This window comes from Phyllobates terribilis, unplaced genomic scaffold (genome assembly GCF_046119375.1).
Source record: "Phyllobates terribilis strain yellow unplaced genomic scaffold, ASM4611937v1 Scaffold_12__6_contigs__length_324123572, whole genome shotgun sequence".
Lineage (NCBI taxonomy): Eukaryota > Metazoa > Chordata > Amphibia > Anura > Dendrobatidae > Phyllobates > Phyllobates terribilis.
The window spans coordinates 72,812,170-72,836,991 of NW_027362772.1; the positions used below are offsets into that span (position 1 = coordinate 72,812,170).

At 45.9% G+C, this 24,822-nt stretch overlaps 1 protein-coding gene across 3 annotated transcripts in view; it reads left to right on the forward strand.

Moving 5' to 3' along the window:
• Positions 1-24,133, forward strand: part of LOC141172117 (interferon regulatory factor 3-like) — a 38,228-nt gene extending 14,095 nt beyond the window's left edge. For 2 of the 3 annotated variants that reach the window (XM_073655974.1, XM_073655973.1), the window contains 9 exons: positions 664-854; positions 15,498-15,663; positions 16,241-16,335; positions 18,062-18,113; positions 18,241-18,444; positions 19,064-19,144; positions 20,137-20,505; positions 21,300-21,418; positions 23,374-24,133. In XM_073655974.1, coding sequence (XP_073512075.1) covers positions 687-854; positions 15,498-15,663; positions 16,241-16,335; positions 18,062-18,113; positions 18,241-18,444; positions 19,064-19,144; positions 20,137-20,505; positions 21,300-21,418; positions 23,374-23,541 — 1,422 coding nt within the window. In that variant the 5' untranslated portion in view covers positions 664-686 and the 3' untranslated portion in view covers positions 23,542-24,133. Of the gene's footprint in view, positions 1-663; positions 855-13,726; positions 14,124-15,497; positions 15,664-16,240; positions 16,336-18,061; positions 18,114-18,240; positions 18,445-19,063; positions 19,145-20,136; positions 20,506-21,299; positions 21,419-23,373 lie in introns of those variants that run through there. The other variant, XM_073655975.1, reaches the window with a different exon arrangement.
• The last annotated feature ends 689 nt before the right edge of the window (positions 24,134-24,822 follow it).

Consider the following 24,822-nt stretch of genomic DNA (forward strand, 5'->3'; position numbering starts at 1 on the left):
TTTTTTAACCACTAAAAATAGAATAATAACCTTACTGGTTTGATATTCAGAATCATACTGACTTTAAGAATCAAGTTATCAGGTTATTTTTTCCGCACAATGAATGCTGTAAAAACAAAAACCAAGAAACAATGGTTGATATTTTGGTTTTTTTTCACCATGTTACCCCACTTAAATTTTTTTTATCTTTTTCAATACATTATATGGTACAGTGAATGGTTTATTTTAAAACTGCAACTCAGCCCTCAAAAAAACCCCTCTCTTATTGGTATGTTGACATAAAAAAAAAAAAAAAAAGTTACGGCTCTTGGAAAAAGGGGAGTAAAAAAAATGCAAAAGAGCAAAATTGAAAGATATGGGGTTATGACTATTGGAATAAAGTAATTTTCATGTTACTGTTACATTTTCTGATTATATTTGTTGCTACTTCCTTAATATATATATGTATATTAATTATTATTAATTTTAAAATATAATAATAATTAAAGGGATATGAAATAAAAGAAAAAAAAAATTTTTTTTATTTATTTATTTTTTTATTATTATTTTTTTAATTTGTACTTCTTTATTCCCCTTTATTGTTTGAACTTTAATTATATTTCTATTCCATTTTGCTCTTATCCCTTTAATTGTTTTTCCTACTTTCCCATATTCCCTGTTAAGGTTTATTTTCTTATCTTCTGAACATGAGTTCCCGGAAGCCCAGAATTATCCCTTGGCTCATCAGTCAGATCGACAGCAACACCTACCCAGGGTTGAAATGGTTAAACAGGGAGCGCACACAATTCCAGGTGCCTTGGAAGCATAAGCAGAGGCAGGACTTGGATTTGGATGATGATTTTAAAATTTTTAAGGTAAAATAATTTTCTAATTATTGATAGTGTATAGATTATATTTTTTTTACAGATATGTGTTCTTATAATTTTGTGTCTATATAATTATTGACAATACATTTTTGTTTTTTGGGGGGGATTTCAAGGCAAAAAGAGCTTCAAACAATACAAAGCATTTATACAGCAAACTAAGTTATAGCCAACTCTTATTTTCTTTGTTAAAAAATGAACTCTTTGTTTGAATAATATTAAAAATGTACATTTGTTTCTCATCTTTGTATTCCTTAGTCTAAGCCAGGGTACAAGAAAAAATCTGCAAAAGTCATTAATTAGAGCACACCATTTAGTCAATGGGTCAGAAACGGGTTTCCTAACCGTATGCTCTTATTGCTGAATTTTGCATATATTTTTTATGCTGTTTTATACTGTTGGGAGGGCTTGCTATTTTTTAAGGTGGGCAATAATGTTTGATATCACCACAGTACTTATTTATTATTCTTATTTCTATAGCGCCAACATATTCAGAAGCGCTTTATAGAAATTATCATCACTGTCCCCATTGGGGCTCACAATCTACATTCCCTATCAGAATGCCTTGGGAGTGTGGGAGGAAACCGGAGAACCCGGAGGAAACCCACATAAACACGGGGAGAACATACTGACCAAATAATAGTCCCATACTGTGCCTATTTTATACTTTGCCAAATAACAGTACCATGTAGTGTATAGGCCTAAATAATACCACTATATAGTGACAAATAACAAGAACATATGTGACACCCCAGGGGTCTGGTTGCCACAGTAATAGAGATATTATGTCTGAGAGCAAGTGGGAGGTTTCTCTGGTCAGGATCCCTAAGCATGCAACACGGTCCGCCCAGACCTGGGAGGGGAGGAATCTGCCCTTATAAACTGGGTCTGGGCGGGATTAGAGCAGTCTGAGTCAGAGTCAGAGTGAAGCTGCAGACACAGGGAAAGTGAGATCAGGAGCTCTGGAGGAGCAGTAGCTGAAGTCCAGGGGCTGGAGCTGAGCAGAGTTCGCCCTGGACGAAGATACTAAAACCAGACACAGGAGTCCGAGGCTGTGGGGACATCCAGGTCAAGCAGCAGAAACCAGCCGGCAGGGGATTCCAGGTCCTCTGGCCATAGAAGCCCGGAGGCTCAGTCACAGAGAAGGGACCAGCGCCGCCATCCAGGAGCGGAGACTAACAGAAGGCCCCAAGTCACCAGCCATACGGGTGAGCACCACACGGTATACTCAGGGACGTGGGCTACTTGTAACCGCTGATAGCAAGGTAGCCAGGAAGAGTGCAGATAAACGGGGAGGCCTACAACTCCACCTGGCCAAGGGAACTCCTGCTTGCTCGCAGACTGACCAGGCCCCTTATACTAGCCAGTACTCCCGGGAGGGTCTGCCTTGTACCATCAGTAAAGACCCTGAACTGCACCACACGTCTCTGTGATTCCTTGCCGCTCCTGCACCATTAGCACTGGGACCCTCAGACCATCACTCCCATCATCTTCCACATTAGCTGCCCTGAGGCATTACTTCTCCCGTGGGGAGTCATCCCATACTCAGCTGCGCAACCAACATCAGCCTCAGCGGTCTGCAGCGCAGCGGCGGTCCCCACTGACCGCAATCCACGGGTGGCGTAGTCGGACACTTATTCCAATACAAATAGACTGCCACTGGTTTGACCACCCTGGGCACGGACCGGGTCACCGCCACACGGAGACTACAACCCCCAGCATCCCAGCGATCCGGTTCCGGGTATTCCCCCTGCACAGCAGCAGCAGCACAGGCCCAGGGGGCGCGTCAACTTTGGCGTAGTCGGCAGGATTTCGTGCCCGCAACCACCGGGTACTGCGTGCCTGAAAAAGAGACTTTTATACTTACCTGTGGTGAAGTTTCCCGCAGTCCGGAGTCGTTTCCCGCCATCCGGAGCCGATTCCCGCCATCAGACGCCATCTTGGACCGTTTCCCGCCGTCTTCTGCCTTCTTCCCGCCATCCACAGCTGCTTCCCGCCTTCGGACGCCATCTTCGGGACGCCGCACAGGAAGAAGAGGGGCGTGGACGCCGAAAGCGCGCGAGATCCGAAGCTCCGCCCCACACAGTGACGCTGCGCAAGGTCCTGGAAGGGAGGAAGAGCGACGCTGACGTCATCGGAGCGCGACGCCAGGTCCTCAACCCCGACGATCGACTGCGGAGCCGCGGCCTACGGAAGAAGAGCATCGCAAGGTAGGCCACGGTCCACTAGGGGGGAGGAGGATGCCGGACACCGAGGGGAGCTCCACTGCCACAGCCACCGCCAGCGCAACCGCTGCGGCAGTCATGCCATTCACCATGCCCTATATCCCGGGGGCAGCCTGGCTACCCCAGTACTCAGGGGAATCACATACCCTAAATGACTTTAGAGAAAGACTGGATAGCCTCTTCCAGGTGTACCCCCTCACAGAAGAGCAAAAAGTGAGCATCCTGGTGGCCCAATTAATCGGGGCAGCCCAAAGGGAGGTAAAGTCCTGACCACTTGGGAGGAAGAGGACTGTCAGAGAGATACTAGCCCGGCTGAAAGACACATTTGACACCCGCACCTCAGCCGAGATAAAGCTCAGATTTTACGGGTGCAAACAGCGAGCACATGAGAGTATAAGAGACTATGCTTTAAACTTACAAGAGGCCCTGAGAGCCATTAAGCAGGCAGACCCTGACAGCGTGGGAAATGAAGATAAGCTGTTGACTGAACAATTTATTGAGGGTCTACTATGCAATGCCCACCGAACCCAGTTGCGGGCAATGGCCTTACAGGGCCCTGACCTGGACTTTGCACAATTCAAGGACAGAGCCATCCGGGTGCTCCGAGAACCGGCACCAGGTGGCGCTGTGACCCACAGGCACCCTGCTATCACTTACCACCAGGGGACGGCGCCCTTGTCTGCAGAGCCTGTGGGAGCTGATGCGCAGGCTTTAAACAGTGACCCGGCTACAGACCTGCACCATCAGGTCCAAGAGCTGACTAAGAGCGTTGCCGCGCTAACCAGAACTGTGCAGTCTTTACAGGTCTCTTCTCCAGGAAAGATCCAGCTGGCATCCGGACCGGAGGACGTCCCGTGGCGCCGACTGAGGAGGACCCCACCGGCCAGAGGAAGACCCAGCGACAGATACAACGAGGATGGACGACCCATCTGCCGCCGCTGCAATCAACCCGGACATGTGGCAAGGTACTGTCATTTAAACGGGCACAACCTGGGGTAGAGGGCCAACCCCCAGGCATAAGACCATCAGGCCCATCAAACTGGCGTGATAAATACGTAGGGGGACGTCCAATCTTGCCTGTGGTGGACTGGATGGCATTCCTATGAGTGCCCTACTAGACACCGGGTCACAGGTCACCACCATCCCGTACGTGCTCTTCAAGCAGTACTGGAATGACTCGGACATAACCCGCTACCCAGATGACGACCTGAGTATCATCGCCAGCAATGGTCAGCCCGTGCAGCAGGTGGGATTCAAAAAGGTGACCATTAAGATCGGTAAAGTCGAACTGGCGGCACAAGGACTGATAATAGTGGACATAGACCGTCATGAGAGTCACCCTAGAATAACCTTGGGAACTAATGTGATTGAAAATTGTCTTGCAGAGGTGATTCTCATTTTACAGCAGGTTGCCAAGAACGCCAGTTCCGGCCAGCAGCGTGTGCTCCAAAAAGAGATCCGGGCACTGATGAAGCGGCAACAGGTGGAACTATCTGGTGGTGAGATAGGTAGCGTGAGAATGTGTGACCCGTTCCCTATTGCCATGCCCCCAAAAAGTGAGATGATGATTTGGTGCCGGGCAGCTATTGGTCTAAGAGGTAGAGACTACCAAGCAATGGTAGAACCCGTCTACTCAGACAGTAGGCCCACCATTTTGACAGCACGGGGGGTGGTCGATGTACGCCATGGGAGGGTGCCCGTTCGCATCATAAATATCGGGGAGAGAGAAGTATACCTGCCCCGGTATGCCACGCTAGCCAAATTGTTCACCATAAACCAGAATTCTGTACAGGCCGTGGAACCCTTGCCTCCATCTCAACCAGAGGAAGGTAACGGCTCTAAGAAACCAATGGAGGACTGGTGTCAGCAACTGCATTTGGGTACTGACTCCACTCCCTCACACCAGAAACAGGGAGTCTATCGGGTGGTTCGAGAGTACGAGAGAGTGTTTAGTAAACACCCGCTAGACTTCGGGCGAGTAAAGGGGGTAGAACACCACATCCCCACGGGAGACCATCCTCCCATAAAGGAGAGATACCGACCCGTACCCCCGGCACACTACCAACACGCCAAGGGGATGCTTAGAGACATGAAGGAGGCTGGGGTAATCAGGGACAGCTGTAGCCCCTGGGCAGCTCCACTAGTCTTAGTGAAAAAGAAAGACAACACCATGAGAATGTGTGTAGACTACAGGAAGGTCAACCGTATCACACACAAAGATGCGTACCCGTTACCAAGGATAGAAGAGTCCTTAGCTGCATTAAAATCTGCTCACTTCTTCTCTACTTTGGATCTCACTAGCGGGTACTGGCAGGTTCCTGTAGCAGAGACGGACCGGGAGAAGACCGCATTCACCACCCCGATGGGTCTCAGCGAATTTAACTGTATGCCGTTCGGGCTCTGCAACGCACCAGGAACCTTCCAACGGTTGATGGAATGCTGTCTGGGACACCGGAACTTCGAGACGGTCCTGTTATACCTGGACGATGTCATCGTCTATTCCAAGACCTACGAGGACCACCTGAAACACCTGGCAGAAGTGTTTGAAGCTCTGGCAAACTACGGCCTAAAGGTGAAACCCTCCAAGTGTCACCTCCTGAAACCAAAGGTGCAATACCTGGGACACGTGGTGAGTGCTGACGGAGTGGCTCCCGACCCTGATAAGATCACTGTGATTAAGGACTGGCCAAGACCCTCCAGCATAAAGGAAGTGCGGCAGTTCCTCGGGTTGGTAGGCTACTACCGAAGATTCATTCCCGGTTTCACCAAAATGGCAGCCCCTATGCAGGACCTCCTGATAGGTCAATCTCGGAAAGCCAAAAACCAGAAGCCGCCCTTCAGGTGGGAAAAGCTGGAAGAGGAGTCCTTCTGCCAGCTGAAGATGGCCCTCACGGGGGATGAAATCCTGGCATATCCAGACTACAGCCAGCCCTTTATCCTCCACACGGACGCAAGCAACATCGGGCTAGGAGCCGTACTGTCCCAGATCCAGCAAGGGAAAGAACGGGTAATCGCTTACGCCAGCCGAAAGCTACGGCCCACGGAGAGGAACCCTGAGAATTATAGCTCATTCAAGCTGGAGTTCCTGGCAGTAGTGTGGGCAGTGACCGAACGTTTCAAGCATTACCTTGCCTCCTCCAAATTCACCGTGTACACGGATAACAACCCATTGACACACCTGGACACTGCAAGGCTCGGTGCCCTGGAACAGAGATGGATGGCCCGCCTGTCCAACTTTGAATTCACCATCAAATACCGGGCAGGACGCTCAAATGCCAACGCGGATGCCCTGTCTAGAATGCCGAACTTACCGGACGTAGGGGAAGATCCAGAAGATCTGGAAGAAGTCGAGCTCCCTGCATTCCACCGTCATGGGATTACCCTGTATTCCCACCGTGTGAAGGACAGGCGCTCTGTGACGTTCAATCCCTTGCCCCACTACAACTGGGCAGAAACGCAAGACAGTGATCCCGCAGTCCGTCTGGTGAAGGAAATGCTGACCCAAGCCGATGCCAGTCTTGACCCAGACGCTCCGGAGGAGACCAAGCAACTGTGGAAGGAGAAAAGTAAGCTGTTCCTCTACAGGGAGAAGCTGTGCCGGAGAATGGTTAACTCTCGAACACATGAGTTGACCTGGCAGGTAGTGGTCCCAAGACGAGACGCGGCTATGATCCTGGAGGCATACCACAACGGAGCAGGGCATTTCGGATGGAAGAAGCTGGAGTTCTTGTTGCGTGAACGGTTCTACTGGGTAGGCATGAGAGGAGCCATCGAGAGGTGGTGCAGAGACTGTGGCCCGTGCCACCTGAGAAGAAAGGACCGTGCCAGCCAGAAGACTCCCTTGCAGCCCATCATCACCAGACAGCCACTGGAACTGGTAGCCCTGGACCATGTGAAACTGGCTCCAAGCAGATCTGGGTATGTCTACGCCCTCACAATCGTAGATCATTACTCCCGGTTCCTGGTGGTGGTCCCGGTCAAGGACTTAACAGCTCAAACAGCAGCTAGAGCCTTCCAGCAGCACTTCTGCCGTCCACACGGGTACCCGGACCAAGTGCTGACAGACCAAGGGCCAGCCTTTGAAGCGGAGGTCTTCCAGGAGTTCTGCAACCTGTATGGCTGCAAGAAGATAAGAACAACGCCCTATCACCCTCAAACCAATGGACTCTGCGAGAAGATGAACCAGGTGGTGATAGATCTGCTAAAAACATTGCCCCTGGAAGAACGCAGTCTGTGGCCTGAGAAACTGCCCGATCTGATGGACGTGTATAACCACATCCCTGTAGGTTCCACCAACTGTACCCCGGCTTACCTAATGAGAGCGAGACCTGGTAAGCTGCCTATTGACCTGGATATGGGAGTCCTGACACCTGAGGACACCTCGCCAGAGGCAGACTGGGATACAGAACGGCAGCAGCAGTATCGGAAAGTACAGGAGAGCGTCGAGCAAAGTCTGTCTCAAGCTAGAGAAAGGCAAGAGAAGGCTTATAACCAGTATGCTCCCGCTGTTCCCCTGGTACCTGGAGAGCAGGTCTTGAAGAGGAAGAGGCGGCTCCACAAGTTGGACGACCAGTGGGAGAAGGACCCGTACACCATACTGCCATCAAGCCATGAGAACCCAAAAATCTGCGTAATCAGTAAGGATGGAGGAGAAACCACAGCCATTGTCTCCAGAGACCACCTGAAGAAGTGTCCCGAGCAGCTGCAAAGCCCTGAAGAAGATCAAGAAAACCCTCAACCCGCAGAGGAAAGGGAAGAAATGATCAGTACCGTACTCGGAGACTTCCCCCGGTCTTGGACACAAGTAAACGGCGCTGTCGTGGTACCCGTCCTCACCTTTCTCCAGCCAGCCCCGCAAGTGCCTACAGAGGAACCGGTAGAGCTGGAAGAGCAGCCGGCCCAAGAGGCAGAAGAGTCCACACCAGCAGTACAGGAGGATCAACCCTCTGCTAGTAGTGAGCCTGCCGTGCCCCTAGTGAGCCAAAGAGTGCGCAGAAAGCTGCCCAGCTTGCCCATAACACCTCCTACACCCTGTAGTGCAGAACCAGTTAGTGAGCTCCGTAGGTCCACTAGAGTCACTAGAGGTCAGATGCCCGCTCGCTGGAGAATCTAAACCAATGCACTGTAAAGTTGACTGTTTATTGAAAAATGTTTATGGTTTATGTTTGTTGCCTGTTACTAATTATGTTTCTCAGCTACCCTGCAGATTTTTATGGACTAACAGGTTATGGACACTGGATAACCGGAACAGTTTTGTAGATAGTTGCACCTTGGTGCCTCTTGTGAAGACGGCCGCGGAAGAGAAAACCTGTCTGGCGTGGCCTCATTGCGGCCCAAAGTAGTTAGTCTACCCTTGCAGCCACGCCCAAGGACAACGCAAGGGGTTTGCTTTGGACAGGTCCCCTATTCTGTGCCAAGACTTCGCCTTGTTGGGTGATATGGACACCCGGTCACGGAAACGCCGTGACCTCTACAGACTAAAGCTTCTTGTAAATATGTTGTCTTGTTATTGTTATACCTTGTATTTATGTTTCTTTAAAAAAAAAAGAAAATGTGTTTAGTCCCGGAGTACTAAAATTTACTAGGGGGGAATGTGACACCCCAGGGGTCTGGTTGCCACAGTAATAGAGATATTATGTCTGAGAGCAAGTGGGAGGTTTCTCTGGTCAGGATCCCTAAGCATGCTGTTAGAACCTTGCTGTTAGGTTTTTTTTCCTTTGCTGGTCACATGACCTTGTTGGCCTATTTAATCCTGCTCCGCCCTTCTGGCTTTGCTGGACTTCATTGTATATCTACTTTCTAGCTAGCCTGTGCTCTGTATCTATCTCTGTTAGTTTGCTTGGTCTACGGACCTCTATGTTCTATCTATTTTGTTTGTTCGTCTGTCTGCTACTATTTCTGTTAGGAGGTGTCCCATATTCCTTCCAGTCCTTAGTACTTGTAGGGATTCCCTCCCCACATCTATAGGTCTTCGTACAGACTAGATTAGGACTTTAGCAGGTCTGATCGCAGGATCAGGTTCCCTGTTACATCGTAGGGATTCAGCTGAGTCCTATAGTAGGGACAGATCTCCTCTCTTTCCTTAGCTTTGGTAGCAGAACATAACAGTAAGTCCAGCCTGCAAATTCTCTAAGGAAAGATTTTTTTTGTTCCATCATGGTGTCGGTTCAGGATTTGGCTAAACACCTGCAGGGACTCTCTCTGGAAGTGGCCGAGCTCCGTCAGCACGTGAGTAACTGTCCTGGAGCATATTTCTTGGAGCCTAAGGTATGTTTGCCGGATTTATTTTTTGGTGAACATCGAGAATTTTTTTCATTTAAAAATGCTTGCTTATTGTATTTTCGTTTGAGACCCAAGTCCTCTGGGGATGAATCCCAGCGCGTAGGGTTCATAATGTCACTTTTGCGCAAAGAGCCTCAGGAGTGGGCCTTTTCTTTGCAACCTAGTGATACATGCTTCAGATCAGTGGATAGTTTTTTTTCTGCTTTAGGACTATTATATGATGATCCTGACCGTGTGGCATCAGCTGAGACTGAGTTGAGACGTTTAAAGCAAGGATCAGGTAATGTGGAAAAATATTGTACTCATTTTCGTCGTTGGTCCACTCAAACAGGGTGGAACGATTCTGCTCTGAAAAGTCTATTTCTTGCTGGGCTCAGTGAAAGGGTTAAAGACCTGCTAATTGCTTATCCTACACCTGAGGATTTGCAACAGGCTATGCAATTAGCTATACGGGTGGATAGAAGACTGCGTGCTAGGGTTAATGAGAGCAAATCCTCTGCTATGTCAGTTTCTGGTTATGATAATGTGTGTACTAACAGTGGTGAACCAATGGAGATTGGATCGGTGGCACCTCGCTCTCAAGAAAAAGACCGTCGTTTTTCGGAAGGCTTGTGTTTCTATTGCGGAAAATCTGGTCATTTGATTAAAGGCTGTGAGCTTCGTATGAAGAAAGAAAAAAAAAAATGGTCAGTCACGCCCGTATTGCCTGTTTAAATTCCAAGGGTATATTTTTAGCTGCTTCCACGATTGCTCAGGAAAAATTAATGGAATTTCGGGTGTTTGTTGATTGCGGGTCTACACTAAATGTAATTGATGGGGGATTCGTGGAAAAACTCAATTTAAAACCTGAACCTTTATCATCCCCCATTGCTGTGGTTTCTGTGGATGGCTCCCCTTTGAAGAATATTACTCTCAAGGTCAGTGAATTTCCTCTCACTATTAATGGTGTTCACCATGAGAAATTGGATTTGGTAGTGTTGAATAACTTGCCTTCTCCAGTAATATTGGGTTTGCCCTGGTTAAAATTTCACAATCCTGTACTGGATTGGTCTACCAGTGAAATTAAATCCTGGAGCCATAAATGTTATGACAAGTGTTGTAACGGGCGTATTGCAGCTTTGGATAGGGGAGAATTGCCTGTTCCTATTCAGGATTTTTGGAGAGTATTTTCTGAGAAAGAATCGCAGGTTTTGCCTCCCCATAGAGACTATGATTGCTCTATTGAATTTGTCCCTGGAGCGACTCTTCCTAAAAGTCGTTTATTTAACCTTACTATTCCTGAGAGGAAGGCTTTGGAGGAATACATACAGACAAGTTTGGCCGCCGGTCACATTAGGCCCTCTAAGTCTCCTGTGGCGGTTGGATTTTTTTTTGTAAAAAAAAAGGACGGCGGTTTACGTCCTTTTCTGGATTTTCGTGAGATTAACAAAATTACGGTACGCAATCCTTACCCACTGCCATTGATTCCTGATCTGTTTAACCAGTTATTGGGGGCCAAGTGGTTCTCTAAAATTGACCTTAAGGGGGCATACAATCTGTTGCGCATGAAGGAGGGTGATGAATGGAAGACTGCTTTTAACACTCCTGTGGGTCATTTTGAGAATCTGGTTATGCCTTTTGGTCTTACTAATGCTCCTGCATTTTTTCAGAATCTGATTAATGACATCCTTAGACCTTTGATCGGTAAAAATGTGGTTGTGTATTTGGATGACATTTTGATTTATTCGCCAGATCTGGAGTCTCATTGGCGGAGCGTGCGTGAGGTATTACAGTTATTAATGGACAATTCGCTTTTTGCTAAGCTGGAGAAATGTGAGTTCGCTGTACAGAGAATTAGTTTTTTGGGCTACATTATCTCCAGCAAAGGTTTTGAGATGGATCCGGTTAAGGTTCAGGCTGTGCAGGAATGGCCTAGGCCTATTGGTTTGAAATCGATACAGAGGTTTTTGGGTTTCGCCAATTACTATAGAAAATTCATAAAAAATTTTTCTAGTATTGTCAAACCTCTGACTGATCTCACCAGGAAAGGTGCTGATGCGGTTCAGTGGTCTTCTGAGGCCATTGAAGCTTTTGTGTATCTCAAGGAGAGGTTCACCTCTGCTCCCATCCTTATGCAGCCTGATGTTACTAGGCCGTTTTTGGTTGAGGTTGATGCTTCCTCTGTGGGGGTTGGCGCAGTATTGTCTCAGGATAACGGGGATGGATTACATCCCTGTGCCTTTTTTTCAAAAAAATTTTCGGAGACTGAATTGAATTACGATGTTGGTAATCGGGAATTATTGGCTATTAAACTCGCATTTGAACACTGGCGCCACTTCTTGGAAGGTGCGGAATTTCCCGTTCAGGTTCTTACGGATCATAAAAATCTGATATATCTTGATGCTGCCAAGCGCCTGAATGCCTGTCAGGCTAGGTGGGCACTGTTTTTCTCGCGGTTTAATTTCTCCGTTACTTACATCCCTGGTACTAAGAATGTTAAGGCGGATGCCTTGTCTCGCAGTTTTTCTCCCATAGTCGGTGCTGAGAAAGAGGAAAACATTTTACAAGGTGTTGTGATAGCTGCTTTAGACTCCGTTTTGGAAGATGAGATTCTTAAAGCTCAGGAGAATGCCCCATCTAACACTCCTCATGGGAGGTTGTTTGTGCCTGGGACCTTTAGGAGAGATTTGTTTGTTGAGTGTCACGAATCTCGGTTGGCAGGTCATCCCGGAATCTCTGAGACCAAGAGACTGGTGGGTCGCAGTTTTTGGTGGCCTGGATGGCAGAAGGAAGTCATTAAGTGGGTGCGCCAATGTACTATATGTGCTAGATCTAAGTCCTCACATACTCCTGCTGCGGGGTTGCTTTGTCCTTTGGAGGTCCCCAGTGCTCCTTGGACACATTTGGCTATGGACTTTATAACTGACCTTCCCCCCTCTGAGGGTTTTACTGTCATCTGGGTGGTCGTGGACCGTTTTCGCAAGATGTGTCACTTGGTTCCCTTCGTCAAACTGCCCTGCGCTAAAACTCTCGCTAAGACCTTTGTCAAAGAAATTGTCAGACTTCATGGCGTTCCTACTGACATTGTTTCTGATAGGGGTCCTCAGTTCGTGGCTCGTTTTTGGCGTGCCTTTTGTGACAGGTTGGGAATTCATTTGTCGTTTTCGTCCGGATATCATCCTGAATCTAATGGCCAGACAGAAAGGAAAAACCAGGATGTTGAGCAGTTCTTGCGTTGTTTTGTGGCAGACAATCAAGAGGGGTGGTCTGAGTTTCTGCCACTTGCCGAATTTGCTCTGAACAATCATACATCTTCTTCTGCTGGTTGTTCGCCTTTTTTTTGTTGTTCTGGGAGACATCCGTCGTTTGGGTCGTTCTCCAAGTTGGGATCTGCCGTGCCTGAGGAGGAGAATTTTTCCGGTGATTTGGAAAGAGTTTGGACGGATGTGCGTGGTAATCTTCAGGAGGCCAACAGAAAATCTAAAGACTACTTTGATAGGAAACGACAGGAGGTTTTGTTCGCTGTTGGTGACATGGTTTGGTTGTCCTCTAGGAATCTGCGGTTGAGGATTCCTTCTAAGAAATTGGGTCCCAAGTTTGTAGGGCCCTTTAAGGTGCTTCAGGTTGTCAACCAATCTGCTGTTAGGTTGGAGGTTCCTACCTCCTGGAGAATTAATCCGGTCTTTCATGTCTCTCTGTTAAAAAAAGCTGTTGTGTCGGATGGTGACGCCTCTGCCTCTGTTCCTCCGGTGGTGGAGGACGGGGAATATGAAATTTCTCGCATCCTTGACTCTAGACGGTATAGAGGTAGTTTGCAGTATCTTGTGGCCTGGAAAGGTTTCGGACCCGAGGATAACTCTTGGGTGAGGTCAGATGATGTTTCCGCGTCCAGACTTATCAGAGCGTTTCACAGGAGATTTCCTGATAAGCCTGGTCCTAGGGGATCCGGAGGATCCTCTTAGAAGGGGGGGTACTGTTAGAACCTTGCTGTTAGGTTTTTTTTCCTTTGCTGGTCACATGACCTTGTTGGCCTATTTAATCCTGCTCCGCCCTTCTGGCTTTGCTGGACTTCATTGTATATCTACTTTCTAGCTAACCTGTGCTCTGTATCTATCTCTGTTAGTTTGCTTGGTCTACGGACCTCTATGTTCTATCTATTTTGTTTGTTCGTCTGTCTGCTACTATTTCTGTTAGGAGGTGTCCCATATTCCTTCCAGTCCTTAGTACTTGTAGGGATTCCCTCCCCACATCTATAGGTCTTCGTACAGACTAGATTAGGACTTTAGCAGGTCTGATCGCAGGATCAGGTTCCCTGTTACATCGTAGGGATTCAGCTGAGTCCTATAGTAGGGACAGATCTCCTCTCTTTCCTTAGCTTTGGTAGCAGAACATAACACATGCAACACGGTCCGCCCAGACCTGGGAGGGGAGGAATCTGCCCTTATGAACTGGGTCTGGGCGGGATTAGAGCAGTCTGAGTCAGAGTCAGAGTGAAGCTGCAGACACAGGGAAAGTGAGGTCAGGAGCTCTGGAGGAGCAGTAGCTGAAGTCCAGGGGCTGGAGCTGAGCAGAGTTCGCCCTGGACGAAGATACTAAAACCGGACACAGGAGTCCGAGGCTGTGGGGACATCCAGGTCCAGCAACAGAAACCAGCCGGCAGGGGATTCCAGGTCCTCTGGCCATAGAAGCCCGGAGGCTCAGTCACAGAGAAGGGACCAGCGCCGCCATCCAGGAGCGGAGGCTAACAGAAGGCCCCAAGTCACCAGCCATACGGGTGAGCACCACACGGTATACTCAGGGACGTGGGCTACTTGTAACCGCTGATAGCAAGGTAGCCAGGAAGAGTGCAGATAAACGGGGAGGCCTACAACTCCACCTGGCCAGGGGAACTCCTGCTTGCTCGCAGACTGACCAGGCCCCTTATACTAGCCAGTACTCCCGGGAGGGTCTGCCTTGTACCATCAGTAAAGACCCTGAACTGCACCACACGACTCTGTGATTCCTTGCCGCTCCTGCACCATTAGCACTGGGACCCTCAGACCATCACTCCCATCATCTTCCACATTAGCTGCCCTGAGGCAATACTTCTCCCGTGGGGAGTCATCCCATACTCAGCTGCGCAACCAACATCAGCCTCAGCGGTCTGCAGCGCAGCGGCGGTCCCCACTGACCGCAATCCACGGGTGGCGTAGTCGGACACTTATTCCAATACAAATAGACTGCCACTGGTTTGACCACCCTGGGCACGGACCGGGTCACCGCCACACGGAGACTACAACCCCCAGCATCCCAGCGATCCGGTTCCGGGTATTCCCCCTGCACAGCAGCAGCAGCACAGGCCCAGGGGGCGCGTCACATACAGTGCCTAATCTCATTGTATAGTCCTATAGAAAGAAACAGTGTAGTCTCACACTCTGCCTATATTATACAGTGCCAAAAACAGTACCATATAGTTCTTAATCCTAAATAGGGCCTAAATAATACCACCATATAGTGCCTAGTCCCATAGTATGGTTGGAAACCATAGACCAGTATCATCCATTTTATACTTTGACAAATAACAGTACCATATAATATTTAGTCCTAAACTGGGCCTAAATAATACCACTATACTGTGCCAAATAATATGGCAATACAGAACCTAGTCCCATAGTATCATCTCAAACAATGGAACAGTATAATATCATACTGTGCCCATATTATACTGTGCCAAATAACAGCACCATATAATACTTATATTGGGCCTCAATAATACCACGATATGGTGCCAAATAATATGGCAATATGCAGTGTTGGACTGGGTTGGCAAAGGCCCACTAGTAACATTGATTGATTCTTGGGGCCCACTGTTCAGCTGACCCTAGTACACAAATTTACTTTGGCTTCTATGCAATATTAATTTGGCTAGCTTGATTAATGAATGATTAGATGATACCTTTTTCTGAAAATTGTGAATCAAGTGTAATAGCACTTATCATCAGCACTCCTTCACAGGGGCGGCCTACTGGAGGATTCTCCGGTTGCACCGTGGGCCAGTCCGAGCCTGACCATATGGTGCACTGTCCCTATTTCAACCTTACAGTGCCATATCTTTGCATTATATGGTGGTTAATACCATACTGTACCCCAAACCTTATTGTCTCTCCAGGAATGGGCCATTGCCAGTGGGCGCTACGATCCCTTGAAGGACCAGCCTGATCCAGCACGATGGAAAAGGAATCTCCGCTCTGCTTTGATTCGGAAGGAAGGAATTCGCATGATTCTAAACCACAGCACAGCTCATGCCAATCCGCACAAAATATATGAGTTCATCAGTAAGACATCCTTATCAATTGGTTCATTGAGTGTTACTTAGTAATTCCAACTAAAGACGAGGCAGTATATCCTGGAGGGGCTCATCGGAAAGAGGAGGACACCCAGTCCTGGTCACCCCCCATAACATTTGCTATAAAGCTGGTCCCTTGTCTGAGGAACTGTCTACCAATAGTTACATTTCCCAAACTGTGAAAATGTAACCCTGCCTCTGAGACCACCCAAGAACTGTCCCCCATTTTTGTGACTAGCTTCCTAGATTGTCCCTGCAGTTGGCAATCATGGCCAAAAAGTTGTGGTAAAGATGTGTAAGGGGAAACAAAAACTAGACCCTTCTATTCTTTGTGGTAAAAACCCGACACTATATTGGCCGGCCCAGATGGATCTTTGCTATGGGGCCTCTTCTTTTATGTGTAGACCATTGATCTGAGACAGTATTATACTACATCATTCCAACAAGAAGTGCGGCCCCCTCTAAGTTGTCCCAGCGCATCGTCATTCTTGAGCCCAACTACTGAGCAGTCATGTCTAAGGCCATTGTCCAACCTCCCAAAAACTAACTTCTTGGGTCTTTTTAAGTTCCAGTACGTGGAGCTGCTCCTGTAGGCCAATATGGCACCGCTTCTGCCAACCCAACGTTACCTCCGGCCTCTTCCAATAACCAAGATGCAACGGTGAGTTTATATTTTAAAGCGTATTGGATTATTCCTCCTCACTGCAGTTGGATGATCATATTTTTCCCAGCGGTTGCTTAGTTGCATGTAATGTAAATCAGCTCATTAGGCATTGACTTCCTTGTCTTTGTTAGCAGCCAAAGCAGAGCTGCTGTGTAAAGCATGGGGGAGGGGGGGGGGGGCATATGTATGCCTCTGAGGAGACATATGGTGGATTCCAGACTCCCATTAGGTAATGCTAAAGCAAGTATTGTGCCATGCTGCTGCTTTTAGGAAGAAACACTAAGGGGAAGCCATATAAGGAGGTTGTGGAGGGAAGTGGGGGGCATGTAGAGACAGTGGACCACCTATGAGTGCTACAATGTTCTTAGGGCTGATTCAATCATCATGAGATGGGCAAAAGCTGAGGTCAACAGATTGAGAGGACTTCTGTTTAGGGTTAGAGAAGACTCCGGGACTTTGACCTGTAAATTACACCAGAGTGTCGGTTAAAGATATTAGATAGGACCCTGGGTAATTTCTTGCAAAGTGACTGGTGACTGGTAGACCCCCCAAGACCCACAGTGGCACAGTAAGAAAGGCTGTATAGCCGATGGTCACATTGGTGCAACCAGACTTGGTGGCGACTCCTGCGGGGCTCCCCAACCACAGTAAGGACAGTCCTGAAGAATCGGGACATCACAATTCAATCTGACAACAAACTTGTTAATTGCTTCCAGTACTAATCTAGCAGAACTACAAATGCAGCTCTGGAGTATAATTCATGCTGAAATAAAGTAAAGAATTAATAAGGTTGTCTCATTTTCTTAAATGGGAAACATTGCAAAGCGCTTGTTAAAAGAAGCAACTTTGCAATTAACTTCTAATTAAAAACTCTCTCTGGAATCCTTCTCAAGAACAAAGGGATCTTTAATTCTATAGTTTACTACTCATTCCCTGGGTTACCAGCCACCGCTGCAGTCAATCGATGGTAGACAATCTCCTAGACAAGGAGCGTAATGCATGCAAGTAGAGATGAGAACCCAAACCTGTACAGTTCGGGGTTCGTACCGGACACTAGAGTGCTGAACTCCAAATTTCTCCCGGAAGTCTGTTTTAGTGATTGGAGTTCTGGGAGAAGTCTGAGGTGAGAGAGAGACCCCTAGCCCTTACTACAACCATTTTACAGCGCCAAAGTTCGAGTCCCCATTGACTTCTTTGGGGTTTGGGTTCTGGTACCCGAACCGAACTTTGGATTAAAGTTTGGTCGAACCCGACGAACTCAAACTTCCACTGGTCCGCTCATCCCTACTTGCAAGCCCTTTACTTTGGAGCTTGTAAGCCTTGCTCAGAAGCTGGCTGGATTGCTTTACCTCTGCAGCCTCCGATGCTGCAGAGATAAAGCTGTCTCTGCTCACAGCATTGGAGAGCAAACAGTTTAGGTCAGCCCTAGTCTGAATCATCAGGAGTACACCAATTCTGGCAGGAAGGAACCCGGGAGGCAGGGGAGCGGTGCGCTCCTGAAGAAAGGAAAATCCCTTTAAGTAGGTTGATGTTTTATGTGGATGGACAAATCTTTTAATTGTATCAGTGACGTGCGCACAAGACCCATACAAAAATTAAATATTAAAGACCTGCGATAATTGGGGGCCCCGTTGGATGTTTTGCATTCTGGCTCTTGAGCTTCAAGTTTCGCCACTGGTACTAACATATCCATTATTCCCTTATCACTGCCTCTCCTTTGCAGACGACTCTTTTTGAAGAACTGGAGGATCTGGATCTTTACCGAGACGAGGAAGGTACTGATTTATCACTTTTTTGTTAATAAGAATATTCCATTCATTTAGAACAACCAGAGATCTTGAAGATGTTGAAGAATTGAGTCATTCCAACATCACTGGTCCTTTCTTTCTATTTAACCTGCAGAGCTGTACCTTCCTTATGAAGATTTTAAGGGCGTCCCGGAAGAGATGGATCCCAATAAGTCATTGCTCGCTGAACAAGTACCATACAACGATACATCCCCATTACAGGGTGCGGCTGCTGCTTCTGCCATTCCTGTCCTTCCAGAACATGCTCATGCCATCTACAGTGACTCTCCATCATATACAGCAGCTGGAGTCCACGTTGGTAGGTTCTTCCCTGCCAGATTTTGCACCAAATCCATCCAAACTAGTTCCCAATGTTTGTTTTATTTGGCACAAATTCAAAGACGCTAATTTTTGGGGCTCTTTAAAGTAAAAAGTTGCACGATCCTTTTAGGAAGCCTTAAAATTTAGTCTTCAACTGCGCGAAACAAAAATTTGATGGATTTTGTACCCCGTTAGGGAACTTGAGTACAATTGTGCAAAATTTTTTGGAAAAGTTGCAAATGATGAATTAGGCTGAGACTTCTGGCTAAACAAAACTCCCACCATGCGGGCGTATTTCGAGATTCGTATACAGACTGTGGGTCTCCCAACCCAAACTTCCAGCCTCATATGTGCACATAGCCTTCCAGTGTCCATACACAATAGATATCCGTAAGCTGAAGGTTCATTCAGTCAACAGTTACATCTCGCGAACCCCCACCCCATATATGTGCACGCTCGACTTAGCTGAGTGTCCACGTGTTTTCATCTGTGGGGCGACAATTGCAAGGTCTCAAAACACATTAGATCGTCATCCGCTCCCATTAGTATTGCCAGGCTCAGACGACAATAATTGACTGGAATTTTTTCATAATTTTACATTTTCTATTTTTTTGCAGAACAAGTTCCGTCCCAGCCAGATGAAGACCAGGAGACTTTCCAACAGAAGATACTTAAACATTTCAGCTACAATTCATTTCGTAAGTAACACTTAGTGCAAAAATTAGGTGGCATTGAAGAAAAACTGCCAGATTGGTCACTCAATGTCGAGACCTCCAGTTCAATCACCAATCAGACCACCTACAAGTAAATGTTGAGAAAATTCATCATCTCAGTACAATAGCACCTGTTGAGGGCCGGGATATATAAAACAGCAAGTGACAGTCAATTCTTGCCAAAAGATAGCCAAGGAAGTGAGTCCTTGATAACCCACTAAAGGGAATGCATAAGCAGCATGAAGTAGGGGCAGAGAGCCTGATTGCAGCGATGTATCACTTACTGGGCTGCTTGCTATAGTTTTGATGCAATCCCAATTTTCCCTGCTGAAGATTTAGCAGTGCTATGAATGCAGTGTAAATCCGCCCACACCACTGATTGGCAGCTTCCTGAATACATTGGTAGGAAGCAGCCAATGGGTGGCGTGGGCGGGGTTATACAGATTAGCTGGACTGGCTTGCACATGACACCTAGTCGTCAGTGATAATCTCCTGCTGATAAAACATTGGCATAGAAGGGAGGAGGGGAGAAGAAATGTAGAAAGCTTACCACGTTGTCGATTTCAAAACCATATGTCAGCCGGAATCCATCCTGAGGGTGCCGCACCCATTGGTGATCACAAGCAAATGAAAAAGAAAAGGGAAATCTACCGGCACATCCAACAGGAAATAATTAAAAATTGTTCTTTATTGAAGAAAAAACTAAACATGGGTTTCTGAGGTTTCATTTTAGCATGTTTTAGTTTTTTCTTCAATAAAGAACAATTTTTAATTATTTCCTGTTGGATGTGCCGGTAGATTTCCCTTTTCTTTTTGATAAAACATTGATTGTATTGAAACTCTCAAAAGCTGCTGAGCAAATGACACATCGCTGGAATATGCTCTCAGATTACATAGTTTCAACATGTAGAATAATTATTATTTTCCCACGTAAATCACAATATTATAAAATATTTTTTTCTGTTCTTTTACTACAGAAACAGATTTTGAAGTCCAAATTTTTTACCGGGGAAAGCTGGTCCAAACATCAATGGTGACAAACGCACCTGGATTCTACATCACCGCTGACCAACAGCCAAGTCACGGTGGCTATGTTGACCGAGTCTATCTGCCGCAGCCGGCATCAGTAGTGGTGAATCAGTTATTGACGGAGGCAGTCGGACACCTCCTGACAAAGCTGAAAGAAGGGACCCTGGTGGAAGTCCGAGAAGGAATGATATGCGCGAAGAGATTTGGCCTTTGTAGAAGTTATTGGAGTTTAACAAATACACCAGAACCAAAAACACCGAATCAGATTGACAAAAGAGAGTACTCCATCCTGTACAGCATTTATCAGTTTATTACAGGTAATCAATTCTGATTGTAGCACTTTTTTTGAAGGAACTCAACAGTGAGGTGGTTCCAAACATCTTGGAGAACTGACCACAGATCTTCTGTGGATGTCGCTTGTGGAAATCCTTCTGTCTTTTCATGTAGTCCCAGACAGACTGGATGATGTGAGATCAGGGCTCTGTGGGGGGGCCGGATCATCACATACAAGACTCCTCGTCCTTCTTTACACAACCCCAAACATCCAGTCAATGTCATTAAGAATGATCTTCAGTGTAAAGAAAAACAAAGGAGTCCCGGAAGCGATGATCCGGCCCCCACAGAGCCCTGATCTCTATGATGATTGTTCTTCCTGATGTCCTAAAATTGGATTCTACATTTGCAGAGAGTGACTACCAGCGTTAACTCTTTTTTTTTTAATCCATGTACAACACAATATTAAAGGGGCTTTCCACTGTTATAAAAGTTAATGGTCCCAGGATGATGTAAAAAAACCAAACAACAAATCTATACCCATCTACCAGATCAATGTTGCTCCTCCACACTCATATTTTGTCTCCTGAGCCTGTTTGGAATGTGAAATATGCAGCCAATCAGTAGCCGCTGATTGGCTGCAGCGGTCACGTGATGCCAGGAGTCTGCAGAGGAGCAGCGCCGATCCAGTAGGTGAGTAATTTTACTTTTTCGCTAAACCACACTGGGCTCACCAAGTTTAATTTTTAAAGTAGTAGAAAACTTCTTTAAGTAGATGTATTAAGTGTATGTGTAGACCACTGTATGTTACATTATTTCTTTTCGTTTCTTGGTTCAGAATTGATTGATTTTGTGGAACGACGGAGAAAAGAGTCTCCACAGTATTCTATCTGGATTTGTCTGGGGGAACAATGGCCGGATGACAAACCATGGGACAAGAAACTCATCATGGTGAAGGTGAATGGAAAATCTAAAATTGTATAGAAAGTCTGCTCTCGGGGGAAACAATTCTAGAGTAGGTTAGATTTTTACTTGTTTTTTTCCTGCATAGAGTTTAGGGGGAACCGAGCAGGAGTATGGAACAATGCTCCAAGGGAAAAAGTATGCAAAGCAGCTCTCTTCCAGAAGGAAGTTAGTCTCTCTTCCTTTCCGAGTGGTGACGGGTTTGGCTGATAGTTTTCTTTCTGATGAAGGTCAGATAATGTGTATTCTTTCCCCTGAGTTAAATTAGATTATATTAGATTAGTTACAAGAATAGAAAAAAAAAACTATCCTACTCAATATAATTAATTGTAGTCTATTCTAATCTATCATGTCCAGGGAAACATATGCAAATTAAAGAGGATAAAGAAAGTCGAGTTAAATACCTTGTAAAAATCCCTCTGTTCCCCTGAGTCTGACGCTCTTTTCCGTTTTGCTCTGCGTTGTTCCATTGCAGAGATATTCACATTTGTTGCTTTTCGAGCGCAGTATGTGAAATCTCTGTCTTCTCTAGGGGCATGTGCGCTTTCACCTCTCCCAGACGCTGCCAATCACAGCTCAGAATCTGATCTACCAATCTTATCAGTCTCGGATGCTACCAAGCTGTGATTGGCAGCGTCTGGGAGGGAGGGATAAAAGTCCACGCCCACAGAGAAGACTCTAAAGAAACACCCATTTGCACTACAAAGAGAGATTTCACATACTGTGCTCCAAAAGCAACAAATGTGAATATCTCTGCAATGGAGCGACACAGAGCAAAACGGAAAAGAGCGGCAGAATCAGGGGAGCTTGGGGATTTTGTTTTATAAGATATTTAACTCAAATTTTTTGAGCAAGTGACAAGTCCTCTAAATGGAAGTAAAAACAGATTGATCTCTTTTTCTTTAGATGAAGTTTCTGGTTTGGATTATATGAGGTAGTATTCTAGATGAGAGTTATTTTGCATATTCTCCTCTGGATATGATAGATTATATTATTTTAGGGTTAGGATCAATTACATTAGAATTGTTTGCATCCTTCTGGGATGTATCAATCCAGAGATAAGTGAATCAATCCGCAGGACCCTGGTCCAGCTGCCGCTTTCTGTCTCCTGGCTTTTCTGGCTCCTCTTTTGCATAACCGGCCTGGCATGACGTATCAAACTAAAAACTCATCCAAAACGAAGAGATCAATTTAAGGCGCAGTCAGACAACTGTATAACATGGACAATGATCGCATCGCAGTGCACGGACTGGCCGGCGGCTCTCCTAACCTTAGCATGACACCATGTATTTCTATTCAGCTGTCACTTTCGGGTCGGAAGAGCCGCCGGCCAGTCTGTGCACTGCGATGCGACTGTCGTCTATGTTATACGGCTGTCTGACTGTACCCTAAAGGCTCTATCAGGATCAATTATCCTCCCACGCGCAAAAATTTTGCTTTTATTTTGCTTGTTTTTTTTTCTCTGTATTTAGTTCGCCTCAAAACATGCAATAGCAATTTTTTACTAATTATTGAGTTTTTACTGCGTTTTTGTTTCATGCGTCTTTGGTTTAGATTTAAAGCAGCATATTTTTAGTGCCAAAATTTCGGATTTAAAAAAAAAATAATAATTTCAGGCACCCTATAGAAGTCTATAGGCAAAAAAAAATCACCAAAAATTGCACAGTTTAAACGCAAAGGGGGCATGAGTTTTGATGAAGGCACTTAAACTTTGCTTCAACTTTTCAACGCAGATTTTCTGCATGGAAAAATGCATTGTGGGCACATAGCCTTAGATAGATCCCTGCAGGAAGAATAGAAAAAAAACTTTCTTGTATCCCCCTAAGTTTTTCTTACTTTTTCCAGTTGGGGTCTAAAAAAACATTATGGGAATATAGCCCTGAGAAATGAGTCCTGCATGGTGTTAATGTCCGATATTGTATCAGTAGTCCTTCTTTTGTTTATGGCAGGTGACCCCTGTGGCAATGCGACTTCTGCATGAGATGAGCTACAGCACCGGAGCTTCTTCTCTAAATAACAGCGACATAAACTTGGAAATCTCAACCTCCTTATCCAGCACAAACAACCTGCTGTCACTTCTGAGGAGCATCGAGGACATGATGGACTGGGAAAACTGAGAATTAACACACTTCCATGCATCTTTACCCCTTCCAGCCACAGACATTTTGGGCCTTACTGACCAAGCATCATTTTTCAAAATGGACTAACTGTATGGTTAAAGGGGTATTCCCATCTCCAAGATCCTACCCCAATATATAGTAGATGTAATTATAATAATATCAACAATTACCTCCAATTAGCTAGGTCACTTACCCCATGTGCAGGGCATAGCAGTAGCTTAAGTATCCTTGGTTACGACCAGTAACAACTAACTGTCACTGTATGAGTGGTCGTAACCATTGATACCTAAGCTATTGCATTGCCCTGCACATGGGGCAAGGGACATAGTGAATCAGAAGAACTACACTGCATTTCTAATTAGAGGTAATTGCCATTATTATTATTACACCTACTACATATTGGGATAGGATCTTGGAGATGGAAATACCCCTTTAATTACTGTGAAATGCTTCTTACGATTCCACTGATTTTGAGGTTTTTTTTATGACACATTGTACTTTATGTTAGTATTAAATTTGGGTCGATATGTTTCGCATTTAAAAAAAATCTAAAAATGAAAAAATAAAAGAAATTAAAACATGTAGAAAATGTTTCACATTTTGTTTTGCAAACTCAATTTTTTTTTTGCAGTTATTCAATTTGATTCCATGTTTTTCAGTAACACAGCAGGTGCTAACAGGGTAACATTACTCCAGATTTATTACCCCCGATTTGGCATTTTTAGAAATATTTCATAAATGGCCGTAGTGTGTTAAAGGGCTATTCCCATCTCCAAGATCCTATCCCAATATGTACTAGGTGTAAAACTAAAATTATTAGCAAATACCTCCAATTAGAAATGTAGTATAGTTCTTCTGATTTGCTATGTCGCTTTCCCCATGTGCAGGGCATTGCAGTGGCTTAGGTATCCATGGTTACGACCACTAACAGCTGTCACTATATGAGTGGTCGTAACTATGGATACCAAAGCTACTGCAATGCCCTGAACATGGGGTAAGCGACGTAACAAATCAGAAGAACTATAATACATTTCTAATTGGAGGTATTTACTAATATTTTTACTATTACACCTGGTACATATTTGGATAGGATCTTGGAGATGGGAATACCCCTTTAAGACTTAAACATATGATTGAAGAAGCTTAGGGTACTCCTTTTATTGGGACTTTTTCGAGGCAGCAGCATAGGTTTGCAGAAGCCTTAATTTGCCAAAACATTCCCAGAAAGGACTCTAATTTGGAAACTGCATCCCTCCGGGAATTTATCTGGGACCAACG